The 22,039-nt window shown below is 42.9% G+C and overlaps 1 protein-coding gene across 5 annotated transcripts in view; it reads right to left on the bottom strand.

Annotated features, from left to right (window-relative positions):
* LOC126282028 (myotubularin-related protein 6) overlaps nucleotides 1-22,039 on the bottom strand; it is a 428,326-nt gene that overhangs the window by 16,881 nt on the left and 389,406 nt on the right. For all 5 annotated transcript variants that reach the window (XM_049981431.1, XM_049981432.1, XM_049981433.1 and 2 more), the window contains 2 exons: nucleotides 15,286-15,445; nucleotides 14,029-14,171 (listed from right to left, as the gene is read on the bottom strand). In XM_049981431.1, the coding sequence (XP_049837388.1) occupies nucleotides 14,029-14,171; nucleotides 15,286-15,445 (303 nt within the window). The remainder of the gene's footprint in view (nucleotides 1-14,028; nucleotides 14,172-15,285; nucleotides 15,446-22,039) is intronic.

Below are 22,039 nucleotides of genomic sequence, written 5' to 3'. Positions count from 1 at the left end.
CACCTTTTTGCAGTTTCTTCAGTTTTAATCTGCAGTTCATAACCAACAGATTGTGATCAGAGTCCACATCTGCCCCTGGAAACGTCTCACAATTTAAAACCTGGTTCCTAAATCTCTGTTTTACCATTATATAATCTATCTGATTCCTTTTAGTATCTCTAGGGTTCTTCCACGTATACAACCTTCATGAACCAAGTGTTAGCTATGATTAATTTATGCTCTGTGCAAAATTCTACCAGATGGCTTCCTCCTTCATTTCTTACCCCCAATCCATGTTTCCTTCTCTCCCTTTTCCTACTCTCCAATTCCAGTCAACCATGACCATTAAGTTTTCGTCTCCCTTTACTAACAGAATAATTTCTTTTATCTCATCATACATTTCATCAATTTCTTCATCATCTGCAGAGTTAGTTGGCATATAAACTTTTACTACTGTAGTAGGCGTGGGCTTTGTGTCTATCTTGGCCAAAATTCTTGCAGACACTAACTTGTAATTTAAATTCACCTAAAACTAGAATATGACCAGGAAATTAAAGTGAAATATTCTTACAGTTTACCCGAAACTGTTGCGCCACTACTGCTGCTGAGGCAGGGGAGTCTAGTACGGCATTGTTACCGTTTATAACAGAGATTAGTTCAGAGACCTTTCCACAGCTGCTCCTACAGTTTAACTAACACTGTATTTCCTTTTTCTTTCTTCTATCTGCTATACCTTGAAATGAAAACCTCATTTTTGCAAACAAACAGGATTAAGAAAATTCCATTCAACCAGTAATCAGATTTTAAGCTTCTCACAAGAAGTTGTTGTTGTTGGGTTGTTCTTGGGGAAGGAGACCAGACATTGAGGTCATCGGTCTCATCGGAGTAGGGAAGGATGGGGAAGGAAGTCGGCCGTTCTCTTTCAAAGGAACCATTCCGGCATTTGCCTGAAGCAATTTAGGGAAATCACAGAAAACTTAAATCAGGATGGCCGGACACGCGATTGAACCGTCGTCCTCCCGAATGCGAGTCCAGTGTGCAAGCCACTGTGCCACCTCGCTCGGTCATCACTAGAAGTAACAGATGCCTTGATTAACAGGAACGCAGCTGTGGAATTATTTGTTGATTTTAAAGGAGCCTATTATAATACATGGAGAGTAAAATTACTATAAAAACTAATAACCTGAAAAATTTATGACTAAATGTAGCTTTTGGATATATGAATTCACACAAGAAAGATTGTGTGCAACTGTGTTAAATACTGCATTATGTAAATACAATAAATTTGAGGGGGGAGTTACTCAATGTGCTTTGAATAGTCTGACATTATTTAATACTTTCATCAATGACCTTTCCTCATACACATCTACAAGAGAAAAAGTAAAAACAATGTTGTATGCATATGATTTAGTTATCCGGATTTCAGTACCGAACAATAAAAGGAATCAACCATCAAATAAAGTGAAGTTAGTGATAAGTTGCCTAGAAGAGTGATCAATTAAAAACTTTGTGGAAATAAACACTTAGAAAACCAACTACCAAATATTTTCTGTGTGTTGCTCGCATCCAAAAGTATCTCTAAAAATGTGTGTGTGTGTGTGTGTGTGTGTGTGTGTGTGTGTGTGTGTGTGTGTGTGTGGAGGGGGGTGGGGGGGGGGGGGAGGAGATACAGAGCACAATGAACAACCTAAATATTCAGTGGGTTATAAGAATAAAAAATTGTACTGGCATATTCACAAAAAAAAAAAAAAAAAAAAAAAACAGTCTCCGTATACTGTAGAGATATTCACTATAGTAATTGTGGATGTTCAAGGACAGTGCTCAACAACACCTGGAAAACCTACATGGCCATTTTTAACATATGGTAGTGAAGAATTTGTTATGACTACTATCAGAAATATCAACAGATTAGAAAATGTCCAGAACCAAGCACTCAGAATTATAAATGATGGAGTAAAATCAACATCTTTAGTATCTGCTAGAATTACATTTGGAGTATAACCTACTGAAATAAGTATTCAAGGGTTAGCATTGCTCCAGTATCAAGAACTGATTCATTTGTTTAATTATATAACAAGGGCCATTCAATAAATAATGCAACAAAATTCTTTTTTTTTTTCTGTAAGCAGGTTGGTTTTATTCAGGATTCCAACACACCATATTATTCCCCACTCTTTTGGATACAAAACCCTACTTATCAACATAATCTCGATTCAATGCAATGGCCTTATGCCACCTTACTGGGATGGCCAGTAAAGCCGATTGATTCCACTACTAGTCGACATCAGAGGCAGCATCATGTTCCTTCAATAACCTCCCCAACATACACATACTGCTTCCTAAAGAGCGCAACCTTCACTGGGCCACATAGATGCTCTTTATGGTCTTCTGTTAGGCAGTGAGGAATCCAAGGCACACACCTTTGAGCATCCCGACTGGTGGATAATTGTGTCAGCACTACCAACAGAGTTGTACAGTTGTGCAGTGAGATGTGTGTGTGTGTGTGTGTGTGTGTGTGTGTGTGTGTGTGTGTGTGTGTCATCCATCAATAGCTCTGAATGAGTGTGTCCACATGTCCCAACATTGTAGGAGTCACAGTTGTGTGCAGCCAGCTGGCACATGGGAGATTGGAAAGGTTTGCACAGCCTCGTTGCAACAATGACACACGCCTCACCCAATGAGTTACCATGCTTTTGTCCACTGCTAGGTCTCCAAAGACATTCTGAAAATGACGTTTAATATATGTGATGCTCTAGTTTTCTGCAAACAACTCAATGACAGCTCTACTTGGAATGCATCTCCATTACAGAAGCTATTTGGAAAGTTATATATAGTGCTGCAACCTGACAAAACTTAAAGGAACTATTGGGGCTGAAGCAGGAATATTCCATTAAGTCCCACAACAAATGCTGCATTTTTTCAACTGAAACTGTGTCCCATTACTTATTGAATGCCCCATCATGAATGGCTAAACTATAAGCAATAATAGTAGACAGTTGAAACACAAATTACCTTCATCCAAAAAGTTGAAGACATAAGATCACAAATTCAACAACCAAAAACTTGATGCTGAAAGATTTATTTTTCCACTCCTCTAATTCTGCTTCTTTAAGTGTAATATCAGATAGACATCACGGATAATTATAAAGAAAGCGTAACAGATAAATTAACAAAGAGAGCTACAGCGCTGGAAACAATTAAATCTGATATCTCCCTGAAGATCGGTGGCTCCACTTCTACACAGATGGGTCATTAATGGAAAAAGAAGGAAATGTTGGCATAGGAATGCACACCAAAATTTTCTATCAAACTTTAGGGCTGCTCCCGCATAAATTTTGAAGATGAACTGCAATGAATCACCTAAACAGCTATGTACATGCATTCAACAAAGCAGTTATATTCTGTGATTCCAGAGCAGCAATATTGGACGTTCTCAACACAAGTTCCAAAACTCATTCAGGTTCAAGAAGCAATGAAATGTCTACAACAGATAAACAAGACAGCTGCAGTTCAGTGTATACTGCATCACTGTAGCATAAATGGTAATGAGAAAACAGATTTTCTACCCCAAAAAGGGCACAAAAATTAAACAGACTGCAAAAACTAACATAGTGAAATGCATTATTAACAGCACATTTCAAGACAAATACAAGTGATGCAATAAAATCTCATTTGAGAAAATAATGTGGAAAGTCTCATGTATGACTCTACTGATGGACCAAAAAGAGATGCAGCAGTCACATTCCGTTGCCTACTTGGCATGACTGTTTGGCCACCCACCTACATAAGAACTCCATCCTCCATTTCCAGAAACTACTCTGTGTCACAAATTTCATTTTATCATGAACAAAGAACATTTAAAAGGGTGAACCAAATTAAGTGACTTAACAACACTGTACTGGGAAGCAAGGCAACAAAAGACAATAAATCAAATGTGTGAAAGTTAAAATAATAAAATACGTGATATGCAAAGATACATACTTTCAAAGAGACTGAGCTTGATTTGCTTACTGTTCTGGTCTTATTTCACAATGTTTTAGTTTCAGTTTATTTCATGGGCCTTAAATGCAATGCCTCATGAGAACAGGCTTTTCAAATAGCAGTGGGACGTATGCACAATATGCTAGCATTTTCGCTTTGATGTCACAGGAGAGACATATCCTAATTTTTCAGTTTTATTTTAGAGACCTCTTAAATTTAAATAAAATTAACTAATCATTTTTAATTATTTATGTGCCTTGAGCCAATGTTAACTGACTACCCTAAATCAGTATTTACCTATTGGAGGCAAAATGCTTAATAATACCAAAAGAAGATTCAACATGTCTACAAGTAAAGCAACACGTTTTTCTAAAAGCAGATTGGTTTTTATTCAGGATTCTGATGCATCATATTATACTACACTCTTCTGGCTAAAAAAACTATTCTTCTACATAATCTCTGTTCAATGCATAACACTTACACCATCTTACTGGGAGGGCCTGTATGCCCGCACAGTACCACAGTACTGGTCGCCACTGGAGTCAATGGCTTGCTGCATCAGTAACATCCCCATCATCCATGTACTGCTTCCCATGGGGCACTTCACTGGGCCAAACAGATGGTAGACAGAAGATACAAAACATGGGACGTAGGGTGACTGAGGAGTAACAGTCCAATGCAGTTTTGCGACCTCTTGGGTGTACAGACTTGTGTGCCAACTTGTGTTGCAACAAACATGCTAAAGTCATTTCTTCCATTGCATGAGGGTTATGCAATATACATCAGATTTGGTGGCTGCAACGTGAGGGAGGATGTCAAACAGATTAATCCCATCAATGTCCAAGAAGATTGTTGCCATGACTTTACTGGCTGAGGGTGCAAATCTGAAATGGCTCCGACCACTATTTGACTTAACATCTGTGGTCATCAGTCCCCTAGAACTTAGAACTACTTAAACCTAAGTAACCTAAGGACATCACAGACATCCAGCCCGAAGCAGGATTCGAACCAGCGGTCACTCGGTTCCGGACCGAGCACCTAGAACCGCTAGACCACCACGGCCGGCGGTGCTAATCTGAATTTTTCTTCATGGATTACCACTTTCTTTCCTATTAAAAGTCATGAACTAATGCTTCTTCGCCTATGACAATGTTCAACAGAAAAATGTCATGATCAGCTCATAATGAGCAAGCAACTTTATGGTGGGATTGGGGGAGTGGGGGTAGGGAGGGAGGGGGTGCGAGGGACGGGGCGAGGAGGTGGGAGGGCGAGGAGGTGGGAGGGCGAGGAGGTGGGAGGGCGAGGAGGTGGGAGGGCGAGGAGGTGGGAGGGCGAGGAGGTGGGAGGGCGAGGAGGTGGGAGGGCGAGGAGGTGGGAGGGCGAGGAGGTGGGAGGGCGAGGAGGTGGGAGGGCGAGGAGGTGGGAGGGCGAGGAGATGGGAGGGCGAGGAGATGGGAGGGCGAGGAGATGGGAGGGCGAGGAGATGGGAGGGCGAGGAGATGGGAGGGCGAGGAGATGGGAGGGCGAGGAGATGGGAGGGCGAGGAGATGGGAGGGCGAGGAGATGGGAGGGCGAGGAGATGGGAGGGCGAGGAGATGGGAGGGCGAGGAGATGGGAGGGCGAGGAGATGGGAGGGCGAGGAGATGGGAGGGCGAGGAGATGGGAGGGCGAGGAGATGGGAGGGCGAGGAGATGGGAGGGCGAGGAGATGGGAGGGCGAGGAGATGGGAGGGCGAGGAGATGGGAGGGCGAGGAGATGGGAGGGCGAGGAGATGGGAGGGCGAGGAGATGGGAGGGCGAGGAGATGGGAGGGCGAGGAGATGGGAGGGCGAGGAGATGGGAGGGCGAGGAGATGGGAGGGCGAGGAGATGGGAGGGCGAGGAGATGGGAGGGCGAGGAGATGGGAGGGCGAGGAGATGGGAGGGCGAGGAGATGGGAGGGCGAGGAGATGGGAGGTGGTGGAGGGGGGAGGGGGGGATTGGGATGCAAGGGGGTGTGAAGGGGGTGGAGAGAAGGGGGGAGGAGAGGGGGAGGGAGTTAAAGGCTGAGGGAGGTAAGGGTTGTGGGAGGTGGGGGTGAGTGGATGATGAGGGGAAGGAGGAGTGAGGCATAGGTGAAGAAAGACATGTCAATTAGAGTATCATGTCAAAGCACTGTGTGAGCTTCAGATCAGATATGGTAAAAGGGACATAGTGGGACATGAGGATGGTAAGAAAATTAAGTCCATAGAGAATAATGAAATTATGTTATAGATACCTCTCTGGGGGACACAGCTCTGTAGAAGCCTCATCTGTGCTAGCAGAGAGGCTTGTGTGTCCACAAGAAGCTGAGCACTATGTCAATGGTAGCACAGATACTAGCAGGTTTCCCATGACAGACAGGCCCCAGCACAGGAAGCAGAAGAAGAGTGTCCCCCAGTGCCTCATATCATCATACCCAATACAATAGTCCTCCCCTAGTTCCCCAGATACCCAAACCAAGGAGTGATGTAATCCGTGTAGAGAGGTCGGTAGCTTATGAGACGTGTGTCATTAATAGAGCCTCAGGCATACGTGGTGATCTCCCTGCATAATTAGCCTTGCACCGTGTGGGATTTCATGGTGTGAACCGAGTTTATGGCCCATTCACGTGGGCCCAAAATGGAGAACATGGGACAAGAAGAAACAAAAACCAAGCAACATTATGAGACCTCAAATATCCAAACATCAGGGTTGGAAGTCATGGTTCCACTACTGGGTTGGTGGGCAAGACACCAGTCCATGAAGGTGAAATTGTCATGGAGGGATTACATTCTTGTCTTGGACCTCAGAAAAGAAAACTTCTCAAAGAATAGAACAAAAACACATGGCAGGCAAAAAATGGCTTCCTAATCAAAAATGGAGGGAACCTAAAAGTTCTTGAACTAAAGAAAAAAAGAGAGAGAGAGAAAGAGAGAGAGAGAGAGCAACTGGCTTTGTAAGAGTGCAAGGAGTAAACAGACCACTTCCACTTCCCAGATAGGAAACGAGAGAACACTATCTTTGTTAGACGACTGGAACAGTGGATTGGCTTAAGGAGACAGTGCCCATTATATCTCTGTGGAAGGATGCAAAGCTGAGCTCTTCGGGTATCAGCTTGGGTACCAAAACTTCTTAAGGACACTCCTCAAGAGATTCTGATTGAAAAAATAAGGGTACAGAACCATAAGTTCTCGACAGCGAATTGGAGGGTAATCGACAAAAAGGTTATATCAGACAGCCAAATCCTCATGGTAGGAATCACTGATATATCCCCGAGGGCAATGTGGGAACAGGACCCAAGATTGTGTTTAGGGTTCTCGCAGGTTATCATCAGGATAATCAAAATATCCGAAGCAATGATGGATACTACCAGTGTTGCAGATAAACCTGCTTAACATCAAAGAGGCAACTGCTGTCCTGAGTCACAGACTTTTATTCCAGGGACATAGTTACATCAGGATGAAACAGCTGAGAAAGAATGCACAAGGGAAACTGCATTGGCCTCACCTTACATCTACATCTACATTCATACTTCATAAGCCACCTGATGGTGTGTGGCGGAGGGTACTTTGAGTAATTCTATCGGTTCTTCCTTCTATTCCAGTCTCGTATTGTTCGTGGAAAGAAAGATTGTCGGTGTGCCTTTGTGTGGGCCCTAATCTCTCTGATTTTACCCTCATGGTCTCTTCGAAAGATATACGTAGGAGGGATCAATATACTGCTTGACTCCTCTGTGAAGGTATGTTCTCGAAACTTCAACAAAAGCCCGTACCGAACTACTGAGCGTCTCTCCTGCAGTCTTCCACTGGAGTTTATCTATCATCCCCATAACGCTTTCGCGATTACTAAATGAGCCTGTAACGAAGAGCGCTGCTCTCCATTGGATCTTCTCTATCTCTTCTATCAATCCTACGGACCCCACACTGGTGAGCAATATTCAAGCAGTGGGTGAAAAAGTGTACTGTAACCTACTTCCTTTGTTTTCGGATTGCATTTCCTTGGGATTCTTCCAATGAATCTCAGTCTGGCATCTGCTGTACCAACGATCAACTTTATATGATCATTCCATTTTAAATCACTCCTAATGCCTACTCCCATATAATTTTGTGGAATTAACTGCTTCCAGTTGTTGACTTGCTATATTGTAACTAAATGATAAACGATCTTTCTTTCTATGTATTCGCAGCACATTACACTTGTCTACATTGAGATTCAATTGCCATTCCCTGCACAATGCGTCAATTCATTGAAGATCCTCCTGCATTTTAGTACAATTTTCCATTGTTACAACCTCTCGATATACCACAGCTCATCCACAAAAAGCCTCAGTGAACATCCAATGTTATCCACAAGGTCATTTATGTATACTGTGCATAGCAACGGTCCTACGACACTCCCCTGCGGCACACCTGAAATCACTCTTACTTCGGAAGACTTCTCTCCATTGAGAATGACATGCTGCGTTCTGTTATCTAGGAACTCTTCAATCCAATCACACAATTGGTCTGATAGTCCACATGCTCTTTGTTCATTAAACGACTGTGGGGAACTGTATCGAACGTCTTGCGGAAGTCAAGAAACACGGCATCTACCTGGGAACCCGTGTCTATGGCCCTCTGAGTCTCGTGGACGAATAGCGTGGGCTGGGTTTCACACGATCGTCTTTTTTGAAACCCATGCTGATTCCTACAGAGTAGATTTCTAGTCTTCAGAAATGTCATTATACTCCAACATAATACTTCTTCCAAAATTCTACAACTGATTGACGTTAAAGATAGAGGTCTATTGTTCTGCACATCTGTTCGACGTCCATTCTTGAAAATGGGGATGACCTGTGTCCTTTTCCAATCCTTTGGAACGCTACGCTCCTAGAGACCTACGGTACACCACTGCAAGAAGAGGGCAGGTTCCTTCGCATACTCTGTGGAAAATCGAACTCTGGTATCCCATCAAGTCCAGTGGCCTTTCCTCTTTTGAGTGATTTTGATTGCTTCTCTATCCCTCTGCCATGTATTTCGATATCTACCATTTTGTCATCTGTGCGACAATCTAGAGAGGGAACTACAGTGCATTCTTCCTCTGTGAAACAGCTTTGAAAAAAGACATTTAGTATTTCGGCCTTTAGTCTGTCATAATCTGCTTCAGTACCATTTTGGTCACAGAGTGTATGGATATTTTGTTTTGATCCACCTACCGCTTTGACACAAGACCAAAGTTTCTTAGGTTTTTCTGCCAAGTCAGTACATAGAACTTTACTTTCGAATTCATTGAACGCCTATCGCATAGCCCTCCTCACACTACATTTTGCTTCGTGTAATTTTTGTTTGTCTGCAAGGCTTTCGCTACGTTTATATTTGCTGTGAAGTTCCCTCTGCTTCCGCAGCAGTTTTCTAACTCGGTTGTTGTACCACGGTGGCTCTTTTCCATCTCTTACGATCTTGCTTGGCACATACTCATCTAATGCATGTTACCTTCCTTATGAGAACAGTATTAGTCCTTTCCAGGAAGTGAGAAGATTGGTAGACAGCTGCTCATAGCAGAATGAACAACTGCGGTTGGTTGTGATGCCAATACTCACAACCTGGTAGCTATGTCAAACAATGACATGTGGCATTGGGGTTATCCTTTTTTAATTATGTTTATATTAAGTTTGAGGTTGAAAAGGGTGTTCAACAGACCACGAATTGCAGGAATCCAAGAAAAACAGACTGGGACTCATAGGAAAGACCACTAATAATGCTTATCTGAAGTACGAACTTTGATAAGGAATCCGGTAGATTTCAAGTAAATGTCAGAGCAGTGACATCTGCCTTGCAAGGCGGAAAGGGCACCATGAAAACATCCAGAGCCTCAAATGATTCAAATGGCTGTGAGTGCTATGGGACCTAACATCTGAGGTCACCAGTCCCCTAGATTTAGAACTACTTAAACCTAACTAACCTAAGGACATCACAAACATCCATGCCAGAGGCAGGATTTGAACCTGTGACCGTAGAAGCAGCGCAGTTCTGGACTGAAGTGCTTAGAACCACTTGGCCACAATGGCCGCCATCAAGAGGCCCTTGCCAAATACAACCTCCCAATTAAGCAAGCAAACTATCATCCTGGAAGGTTATCTGTGAAGAAGTGCCAGACTTCACAAAATCCTGACCAGACTACCAACTAATGAAGGTGGTATCCTGAGGAAAGAGGATAGTGAGTATACAAGAATAGAGAATGATACACTGGATGTGCTCCTCCGGACTCACTTCCATAGTGCACTTTGAAGATAAAATAGACAAAGATTTAGTCCCTGAGAGAAACTGGTTTACAGGTTATCAAAGAGAGAATTTGGACTCTGTCAGAAAATGTGTTGATTGCACAAAAATCCAGTGGTAGTGACAATGTTTCAACCATTCAAGTCACCAGCCCCAGATGAAATCTTTGTAGCTCTACTGCAACAAGTACGAGACAGTTTAATTAGACTCCTATGGATGGTGCTTATGGTTAGCCCATCAACAGGAATTATTCCTAATGCTTCAAGGACACTGAGGGGTGTTTTCATTCTGAAGCCAGGGGGAACTGGTCATACTGAGGCTAAGGATAAGAGACTCATCAATTTGTCCTCCTTTTGTTTAAAGACATTAGAAAAACTGGTGAATGTCCACCTTAGGGAAAAAAGACTAACTGAGGTTCTTGTACATGTAAACCAACATGCATATCAACAAGGCAAATCATGTGAAACGTATTTCACCAATTTGTAGGGGAGGTCGAAAAGCACTGCACTATCAGGAAACTGCTCACTGCATCTTCTCAGACACTGAAAGGACATTTAGTAATATGGCCTTCGAGTCCATTGTTACTACTGCAGAAGAGCATGGCATAGAGATCATTATATACGGGTGGTTGAATGCTGTGACAGGCTGAAGAGAGGTAGAAGCCACCATGATGAATGAAAAATTGTGAACACCGCCACGAAATGCTGTCTGCAAGTAGTTTTGTCCCCGCTACTGTGAAACCTAGTGTTGAAAATGAACTTACTGAAGAGCTAAATACTGGAGGCAATTTTTGTCAAGGATATGCAGACAACTTAGTCATAGTAGCACTTGTCAAATTTACTAGTGCTGTTAGAACAATGGCACATTGTGCACTGAACTTTGAGCAAAACTGATGCTGATGATAATTTATGGAGCTACAGTATGGTGGAACAAAGTAGAACAGAAGATAGCTACTAAGCAGTTTGGTAATGTGTGGAGACAGCTCTGCTTAGCTGTAACAGGTGGAATTAGCAAAACACACACTTCTGGGATGAAGCCCATGCCGGATGCACCACCATTACACCTCAGAGTTACAATCTAGTCAAGGCATACTGAGGGGTGAGGGCATACAGGCTAAAAACTGGAAATAGTTGGATAACTCTACAATGTTCACAATTCCAACCAATATAAAGGATGTAAATACAGGAATAGTCAGGGGAATGCCAACTGATTAACAATACCTTCCAGCTGCTCCACTAAACCTTTCAATATTAACAGCTGGAAGTAGGAAGCAGCGCAAGAACAAACCACACCACACAGGAAACATAGTATCGTTTAATGACAAGTTAAAAAGAGATGAAGGTGCTGGGCCTGGTGTTTATGGTGTGCAGCCTAGACTTGAGATACAAATCTCTCTAGGCATGTTGGCCATGGTATTCCAGGCACAAATATCCACTATCAGGCTGTGCACAGAGGAGAATATGCTTAAGCATTGCAAGGATCAGAACATCTCCATATCTTCAGACAGGCAAACAGCTCTGATCTTTCTGCAAAGTCTGTCAGAGATTTCGAATATTATTGCAAAATGCTACAAGGCCCCTGTGACGCTGGGGGAAATCAGAGTGTAAACTGGAGCCTACTGTTCACTAAGGTGATGGTTACATGAAAACCACGCTGCTCGATCAGAAGGCAGTTGGACTATGATCCAATAACAAAAACATGGCACACTAAGGATGCCAAAGTCATGTTTCAAGAGAACTTATGTACTCTGGACTCTTAACAGGAGATGGATTAAACTCATGGTAGGACTAATGACAGGCCATGGGAACTTTAAGAAACACCTACACACACCTATACATGAAAGGTATAGGGAAAGAAGCTCCAAAATGTGGTCTGTGTGGTGAAGGTGATGAAACTGCATCACACTTAATCTTCCAATGCAAAGCATTGCAGATCAAAAGACACAAAATATTCAGTCCTCCAAGACCTCAAGAAATTGGGCCTAGCAAAGGGCCTCCTACTACTCTAAGGGTATTGGTTGACTTTAATAGAATCGAAGGAAGTGACAACACACAATAAACTGTGCTTTTATGTGGGCAATGGTGGACTGGAAACACTGCTGTTTCTTTCTCCATGTTCAAAACAAATCAAGGTATAGAAAGAAAGGGCAGATTTAAAAAAAAAAAACAAGGAAAAAGGAGCAAAGAAAGTTGCTTGTGTAGACAGGGATGAGGTTGGTGGTGAATAAATAATGAAAGCACCGTACAGGAAAGGGGACAGGGGGTAGGGCTAACAAGAGGTTCAGACCAGGAGGATGTGAAGAAGTTCTCTAAAGAACAGGGAAACTAGTGCCATGTGGGAAGACCCAAATGATTGCACCAGCACAAAAGGTACTCAGGTCTCACAAGCCAAGCCCTACAGCTAGTTCAGCACTGGCTGCCCCAAGACTGACCCTACTTCTGGATACATTCAACCATTTTTCCAGTTTGTTGGTGGTCATATTCACATAAGAAGCCATACAGAGAATTTGTAAACTTATCAACAACATGAGATGCTCCACATCTTGACTTTCCCAGGATTTACCAACAGTGGAGCTTGAGTAAGTAGTTGTGGATGGGTGCAAGGATTATGTTTTGCAGTGGGAACTTAACAAGGACACTGTCGAAGTAAGGAGGGAGGAGAGAGGGTGGTGAGGTGAAGATGCCACAAAGGAATTCTCATTGCAGGCTCTTTTATATCTTTCCACCTATACCTGTAAAGTACCTGATACTGAAACATAAGAACAGGTGAACAAGTATGGCTAAAAGAAATTCCATATAGACTATTGTCTTCTGTGGCATCTGAGAATTTCCATGGGTCTGGATACCACACACTGATAGCTGACAACTTATAACAAAGTCAGTATCCATGATGAAAAATAAAGTACATTTTGTGTCAAGGTAATAAATACAATTAATTTGTGTTTGTTAGATTCATAGTCACAAACATAAGAAATTTGACTTTTGTCAGTCAAACAAGCAGTTTGTACCACTTGAGGGCTCATCTAATGTTACAGTTCCCCCACTTTCTGGATGGCTAAGTCAGTTAACAGGTTGGATGGAGGCAAAAGGATACCACCTTCAACAGCACCATGCCTAGTGAAGTAATGTTGTGTTCAAAACAACCTTCAGACTGAAAACACCTTTGTTGTTTAACATTTCAGCACAACCTATGAACAAATTAAGTGGAATTCACATTTATTTACTCAGGCATTCAAGGTTCAAGGGAAAGAGAGGAAGTCAAGATAGTTCAAACACCTCCAGGATGGTACCGGAAAATTGTTCAGTAGAAAGTGTACTAAAAATAAATCTAAGTTCTTTATTATTTTAACAATGTAGGAAAACACAGATTGCTACTTACTGTAAAGAACCTGTGTACCATTATACAGGTATGAATTTAAGTGTAATGTATGATTCTTTTTGTAAACGTTTGACTGATTCTACATCTTAGCAATACGTTTGTTTCATGGATCCTTGCAACAGTAAAGTTAAAATACACAAATGGTCCCTACTACACATAATAACTGTTTTCTTCAACTTTATCGTCGTCATCATCATCATCATCATCATCATCATCATCGTCATCATCATCGTTTCCATTTTTAATTATTACTATTATAACCATAGTCATTTATTTCACAACATAAGAAGTTGTATGTCACACAAATCAAACAAATGTTACAAATATTTCAGTAGCTAAGACAATATACTTGCACATCCTGAAAAGTATCAGTGAACTACAGAATCCACACTATGAAGTACAGTTAAAGTATAATGTAAAGTCTGAGATACTAACCTTTCTGCTAAAATGATCAAATGGAGTTGAACACACACATTCCCTTATATTCCGCAGTGTCTTCCAGTCCAGAGCAACTGAATTTAATTCTTCTGCTAACTGATCAACTGTGAGAACTTCTTTACTTTTAGCAGTATTGGGAACTACGCATAGAGAGAGAGAAAACACAACCATAGCTAAAATACACCATCCAATACTAAATTTACCTTAAAATGCTACTGATTATCTGCAATCTGTATTGTTTCATTAATTTACATTAACTCAAACTCATCTTATGCAGGACATCTATGATGTGGATGCTCCTAATATCAAATAAATTGACAATGCTAAAACAGAATGAAGGAAGGAGGGAGGGAATGAATATTAGGATTTAACATCCCATCAGTATGTTGTGATAAGAAAAAGAACACAGAGTCAGACTGTAGACACAGGGCAAGAAATGAGCCATTTCCTTTTCAAAGGAACCATCCTGGAATTGCCATAAGTGCTACAGAAAAAATGAATCTGGAGGAACAGACAGGGAATTGGATCCTGAATCCAAGTCCACAGTCGTCCACTGCATCACGTTGTTCTGCAGTATAACGAGGTGTTCATAAAATGGTGTTAAGCAAAGGGTAGACTTTGCTTAATACTTTGATCTCTACTGAGAAAAGAAATAATTGGATGACACACTCTTTTAAACGCAATTCAACAGTTCCTAAAACAAAGAGAAGACAGTGATGAAGGGATTATCAATACATATCACTGCCAACAAGGACTTTTTTTAAGCCAGTAAAACGTGACTGTAGTCACATGGCACACACCTGTTTCAGCTCTATGTCTTTGAAAATTCAGTATAATGTTGCTGACACTGCACTGGTCAATTACAGTATATGATTAGCACATTTTTTCTGATTATCTGTTAGAAAAGTGAACAATGACATTCACTATATCACTGAATCAATCTAAAGAACAATTCTAAGATTTTTTTAGTGATCAGTGAAAGTACTAAAGACATAGTTGTGGGAAATCAGGGATCACTGTATTGATTACTACCTAGATATCCAATGGCATGCATTTTATAAATATCAAGAAAGAAAGGTAAATCAATTCACAGCTGACAGTACTTCAGCTACATAGCCAATGCTCCTAATCATACAATAATTCCTTCAGGATGTGTTGCATGCACAAAGCAATGAATGGAGAAAAATATTGAATCAGGTTATTTTTTTACATTGTGGAACACATATGCCATACATATCCTGATAGCATACAAACCATTGTTAATAGCAAGTTTCTCTGTACTCTCCTTAGTAGGTTCCAATCCTCCACAATTTTCATAGAGGTATTTGTTGTCAAGAACATCACTCCCATCAGGTACAGTTCTCACATTTCTTACTTTCATTTCTGCCAACTGGTCTTTCAATGAGTTGATCCTCTGAAAAACATGAGAACACTGAAATGAAGTGTGTGTGAGTATGGCAAAGAAAGGGTGGGAGGTGGGGAGGGGATGGGGGGCAAGATGTAAAGATGAAATTTTGTTTCAATGGCACTCACCTGTAAGTAAGTAAGATGTACTATTAGCAGGGGTGTGATTGAGGGGTTTGGGTAAGAGAGGACAGTGGAACTGTAAAATTTGTCCTGGGAAAGGACTGTATTGCAATATGAGAGGTGTTCTCCAGTATTTATATATGAAGATACAGTAAACCACTAGGAAAAAAGCACCATTCTCTGCTTTGTTACTCATGGAGCTGAAAGTTATATATTTACTGTTTAATGAGCAGTACATTGATTTATTTATATGCATGTCAACTGAATCACACACCTAGTGTTGCCAGTAGCCTATATCACCTTACACTCAACTGCATTCCACTGCTAACCTGACATTAATTATTAACATAGACACAGGACTACTACAATTAGTGGCTCAGCTTTAATAGCTAGTGTTCAAAATAATGTGCTTTGCTTAAATGTGCATGATGACATTAATATGAACAAAAAGCAAAATGTCGCGATTGTAACCCACATTTTCAAGTCGTATTTCAGGATTATTTCTAAGCTGAGGACTTTTAACAAAAACTAGATCTGGAACTAATTTTATCTACACAATTCCAACCAACTACTGTTTTTGTCACAGTGTAACAAAACCAGAAATTTAAATAACCAGCAATGGTCAATAATCTGTGTTACCATTGTCAATAACGTTGTTGTTGTTGTTGTTGTTGTCGTCGTCATCGTCTTGGTCCTCAGTTGAAAGACTGGTTTGACTCACTAACCACATTTCTCTGACCTTGGGCAAGTATCTTTATGTCACAATAACTAATGCACCCTAAAACAACATCAGAAATAGATAATCCAGGATGGAATGTAACAACATTATGAGAAGGAAAATTGCTACTCACCACATAGTGGAGATGTTCAGTCGCAGATAAGCACAACAAAAAGACACTCACAATTATAGCTTTCGGCCAGTAAGGCCTGCAGAAACAATATACACACATATACACATGCACACACACTCACACAAATGCAACTCACACACACGACTGCTGTCTCAGGAAACTGAAAGAACACTGTGAACAGCAGCACCAGTGCATGGTGGGAGTGGTGACTGGGTGGGGGTAAGGAGGAGGCTGGGGCGGGGAGGGGGAGGCATAGTACGGTCGGGGTGATGGACAGTAAATTGCTGCGCGTTAGACGGAGGGCAGGGCATAAGTGGGAGGGGGGGGGGGGGGGGGGGAGACTAGGGGAAAAGGAGAGAAATAAGAAGACTGAGTGTGGTGGTGGAATGACGGCTTTGTTGCACTGAAACGAGAACAAGGAAGGGGCAGGACAGGTGAGGACAGTGACTAATAAAGGTTGAGGTCATAAGGGTTACAGGAATGTAGGATGTATTCCAGGGAAAGTTCCCACCTGCGCATTTCAGAAAAGCTGGTGTTGGTGGGAAGGATCCATATGGCACAGGCTGTGAAGCAGTCATTGAAATAAAGGACATCATGTTTGGCAGTGTGTTCAGCAACAGGGTTGTCCTCTTGTTTCTTGGCCACAGTTTGTCAGTGGCCATTCATGTGGACAGACAGCTTGTTAGTTGTCATGACCACATAGAATGCAACACAGTGGTTGCAGCTTAGCTAATAGACCATGCGACTGGTTTCACAGGTAGCCCTGCCTTTGATGGGATAGGTGATGTTAGTGACTGGACTGGAGTAGGTGGTGGTGGTGGTGGGAGGATGTATGGGACAGGTCTTGCATCTAGATCTATTATAGGGGTATGAGCCATGAGGTAAGGGATTGGGAGCAGGGGTTGTATAAGGATGGGTGAATACATTGTGTAGGTTCGGTGGATGGCAGAATACCACTGCGAGATGGATGGGATGGATAGTGGGCAGGACATTTCTCATTCCAGGGCACAAAGAGAGGTAATCGAAACCCTGGCGGAGAATGTAATTCAGTTGCTCCAGTCCCGGATGGTACTGAGTTATGAGGGAAATGCTCCTCTGTGGCCGGAATGTGGGACTTTGGGAGGTGGTAGGAGATTGGAAAGATAAGGCACGGCAGATCTATTTTTGTACAAGGTTGGGAGGATAATTACAGTCAGTGAAGGCTTCAGTGAGACCCTCAGTATATTCTGAGACAGACTGCTCGTCACTGCAGATGTGATGATCACAGGTGGCTAGGCTGTATGGAAGAGACTTCTTGGTATGGAACAGGTGGCAGCTGTCGAAGTGGAAGTATTACTGGTGGTTAGCAGGTTTGATATGGACAGAGGTACTAATGTAGCCATCTTTGAAGTGGACGTCAACATCTAGGAAGGAGGCTTGTTGGGTTGAGTAGGACCAGGTGAAGCAAATGGGGGAGAAGTTGTAGAGGTTCTGGAGGAATGTGAGCACAGTGTCCTCACCTTCAATCCAGATAGCAAAGATATCATCAATGAATCTGAACCAGGTGGGGGTTTAGGATTTTTGGTTTTTTGGAAGGATTTCTCTAGATATCCTGTGAATAGGTTGGCATAGGATGGTGCCATGTGGGTGCCCATAACCATACCCCAGATTCGTTTGTAGGTAATGTCTTCGAAAGAGAAGTAAATGTGGGTATGGATATAGTTGGTAATGGCGACTAGAAAGAAGATTGTTGGTTTTTAATCGATCGGGCGTTGGGAACAGTAGTGTTCAACAGCGGTAAGACCATAGGCATTAGGAATTTTAGTGTACAGGGAGGGCATTGTGTGGTAAAGGGACAGGAACTATAGAGTTTTGATGGAGGAAATGGTTGGCATCTTTTATATAAGAGAGTAGGTTCCAGATAATAGGTTGAAGGTGTTGGTCTACGAGAGCAGAGTGTCTGTCAGTGGCGGCACAGTAACCGGCTACAATGGGGTGTCTTGAGTGGTTAGGTTTATGGACTTTAGGAAGAATGTAGAAGGTAGGGGTGCGGGGAGTGGTAGGAATGAGTAGAGTGATAGGCTCTGGGTTGAGGTTCTGGGATGGGCCTAAGGTTTTGGGTAGTGACTGTAGATCCTGCTGAATTACTGGAATGACGTCACTGTGGCAAGGTTTGTAGGTACAAGTATCTGAGAGCTGATAAGAGTCCTACCAGATAATCCTTACGGTTCAAAACAATAGTGGCAGAGCCTTTGTCTGCATGTAGGCTTATAAGGTCAATATCAATTTTTAGGTAGAGGACTGTGGTTCTTTCTGCACATGTAAGGTTAGTTTGCATGTTGAGGGATTTGGGGAATGATTGTGATGGAAGGTTTGAGGTTAAGGGATTCTGGAAAGTTAACAGGGGGTGGTTTGGGGGCAGCTAATGTGGATCACAGTTGGACGGAGGAGTGAACTGAGTTAGGTAAGGTTCAATATTGGTCTTTGGCTGGGTCCGATTGGTAGCAAAGGTGATGCCTTTGGAAAGGGCTGATATTTCTGTGGGGCTAAGGCTTCTGGAGGAAAGGTTGATGACTGTGTTGCGGGTCTGTTTAGGTTCTGGCTTCTGTGGGTTAGTGGGAGAGAGTTTTGGAGGGTGGTAAAATGTAGTAGGTCTGTGAGACAGGGTTTGTCAGCTATGAGGGGATGTGGGGGAGGTTTGGAGGTTGTTGTAGAGGTGGTGGACAGTGGTACTCCAAAGTGGGAGTAGGAAGTGAGCAGGATGGAAAGCTCTTTGAGCTGGTGTTGTGCATGTTCCTGAAGTTCCTGCGGGGCATTAGTTGAAATGTGTGTTTTGGGTTCCAGGAATTTGGAATAGCATAGCAGGAGAATTTTGCGAATGGAGAGAAGGTACAGCAATGAGGTCTGGGCTTGGTTGATATTGTTTAGCAGGACTATGTTGGTGAGCCCCAAGGATTGGTGGAATCTGAACAGGTGGAGGTCATTGTGAAAGGAGGGGTAGCAGCCAGAGATGGATAATTTGATGGTAAGGCCATTAGGGAGGATTCCATGAGCCAGGCAACAAAGCAGGCACAGTATGTGGGACTGTGATGTTGTTAGGGATAAGAAAACTTTTTTGTACTGACGCAGATGGAAGGAGTAAGGATCCATGGTGGTGGACAAATGCGAAAATTATATAAATAATGTGGAATTACATACAAAAAAAAATCGCAAAAATACACCCAAATATGTGTGAAAATTCACAAAAAGGATGAAACAAGATGAAATACAAAGGAGTCAACAATATGGATAGGCAAAAACTCACTAAAATGGACGAGAAGTCACAAGGATCAAAGTAAAGAATAACTAATAAAAAATATATATTACTGTGAGTGGCAGGTCTGAGAATGGATAAATGTGAAGAAGGGGGATGGCAGATGTGACTGGATGGTGGAATTACTGCAAAAGAACTAGGATAGAATAGAATAGAGAAAGTGTGGGGGGTGGGAACGAGTTCTTAGTATGTACAAGATCGTCTGGCACTGAAAAGGCGTTGGAGGTAACTCGCAAAAACACGGGAAATGACACAAGGAGAGTGATCAATTTGAACGATTGGATTAATAACATCGGCGGGGTTAATGTGGTACATAAGACACTGCACCAACAATCAGCATGGTCTTGTAGTTGTCTGTTGTGTGCAGCCGAGATGGTTTGTACAGTGTGGCTCGTAAGTACAGTGTGCAGCACGGTTTGTAAGGTGACAAGAGAAACACAGAAGAGAAGAGGAAGGAAGACGGACATTGAGTACAGTGATGCAAAATAAAACAGTAACAAAGAAAAACAGCACAGGGTTAGGATTAAAAAAAAAAGCCATCAGACAAAAATCAAACAATGGAAAATCCAGGACAGAATGTAACAATATTATGAGAAGGAAAGGTACTTCTCACCATATAGCAAAGATGTTGAGTCGCAGATAGGCACAACAAGAATACTCTCACAATCACAGCTTTCGGCCATTAATGCTCCCCCCACCCCAGCCGCTTCCTTTCCCCACACCCAGTCGCCACTTCCATCATGCACTGGTGCTGCTGCTCAGTGTGCTTTCAGTTGCCTGAGACTGCAGTCACGTGTGTGAGTTGCGTCTGTGTGAGAGTGAGAGCGTGTGCGTGTGCATATTGTTGACGAAGTGCTTAATGCCCGAAAGCTATAATTGTGCCTATCTGTGATTCAGCATCTCCGTTATATGGTGAGTAGCAACGTTCCTTGCCATAATATTATTAATACAAGGAACAGGGTAGATTGCTACTCACCGTAAAGATGACCTACTGTGTTGTAGACAGGCACAACAAGATTGTTACACATGCAGCTATTGGCCAAATCCTTCCTCTGCAACACACATTCACACAAGTAAACGCAGCCCACACACAGTAGACCACCACCACTACTAACTCTGAGCAGAATCCAATTGCCACCGAATAACAATCTGGAATGGGGTGGGGAAGGAGGACGGATAGCAGGGTACGGGTCGGGGAGAGAGAAGAGCATGGTGTGGCAGAGCATGCAGGGACTAGAGAGTGCCATGGGCAGTGTTAGGAGGTGGTGTGTGTGTGTGTGGGGGGGGGGGGGGGGGAGGGAGACAATGAAGAATTCAAAAGGAGAGGAGAGTAAAACGAGAGAGAGGAGGAGAGTAAAACGAGAGAGAGGAGGAGAGTAAAAGGAGAGAGAGGAGGAGAGGAAAATGAGAGAGAGGAGGAGAGGAAAAGGAGAGAGAGGAGGAGAGGAAAAGGAGAGAGAGGAGGAGAGGAAAAGGAGAGAGAGGAGGAGAGGAAAAGGAGAGAGAGGAGGAGAGGAAAAGGAGAGAGAGGAGGAGAGGAAAAGGAGAGAGAGGAGGAGAGGAAAAGGAGAGAGAGGAGGAGAGGAAAAGGAGAGAGAGGAGGAGAGGAAAAGGAGAGAGAGGAGGAGAGGAAAAGGAGAGAGAGGAGGAGAGGAAAAGGAGAGAGAGGAGGAGAGGAAAAGGAGAGAGAGGAGGAGAGGAAAAGGAGAGAGAGGAGGAGAGGAAAAGGAGAGAGAGGAGGAGAGGAAAAGGAGAGAGAGGAGGAGAGGAAAAGGAGAGAGAGGAGGAGAGGAAAAGGAGAGAGAGGAGGAGAGGAAAAGGAGAGAGAGGAGGAGAGGAAAAGGAGAGAAGAAGGAAAATGAGAGGGGAGTGGGAAAAGGAGGGGAGTAGGAAAAGGAGGGGAGAAGGAAAAGGAGGGGAGAAGGAAAAGGAGGGGAGTAGGAAAAGGAGGGGAGTAGGAAAAGGAGGGGAGTAGGAAGGGGGAAATGATGGTCAGATACATTGGCAGAAGGCACACAAAGAGGATGAGTGAATGTGAGAGGGAAGGAGGTGATAGGGTCAGGGGCAGAGACTGTTCTGTGGAGGGTGTGGGGGCAGTAAGTTAACGTAAGTTGAGGCTGGGAGAATTTCAGGAGTAGAGACTGTGTTGTAGGGATAACTTCCATCTACGGAGTGCAGAAAAGCTTGTGGTTGAGGGAAGGATCCAGATGGCCCAGGTTGTGAAGTGGCCATTGAAATCAAGGATGTTATGTTCCACAGCATGTTGCGCCACAAGGTGGTCTACTTTGCTTTTGGTCACAGTTGGGCAGGTCCATTCACCATGGTGGACAGCTGGTTG

The sequence above is a fragment of the Schistocerca gregaria genome, chromosome 7 (genome assembly GCF_023897955.1).
Source record: "Schistocerca gregaria isolate iqSchGreg1 chromosome 7, iqSchGreg1.2, whole genome shotgun sequence".
Lineage (NCBI taxonomy): Eukaryota > Metazoa > Arthropoda > Insecta > Orthoptera > Acrididae > Schistocerca > Schistocerca gregaria.
Note: the sequence above shows the minus strand (reverse complement) of the source record. Positions and strands in the feature narration are given on the sequence as shown.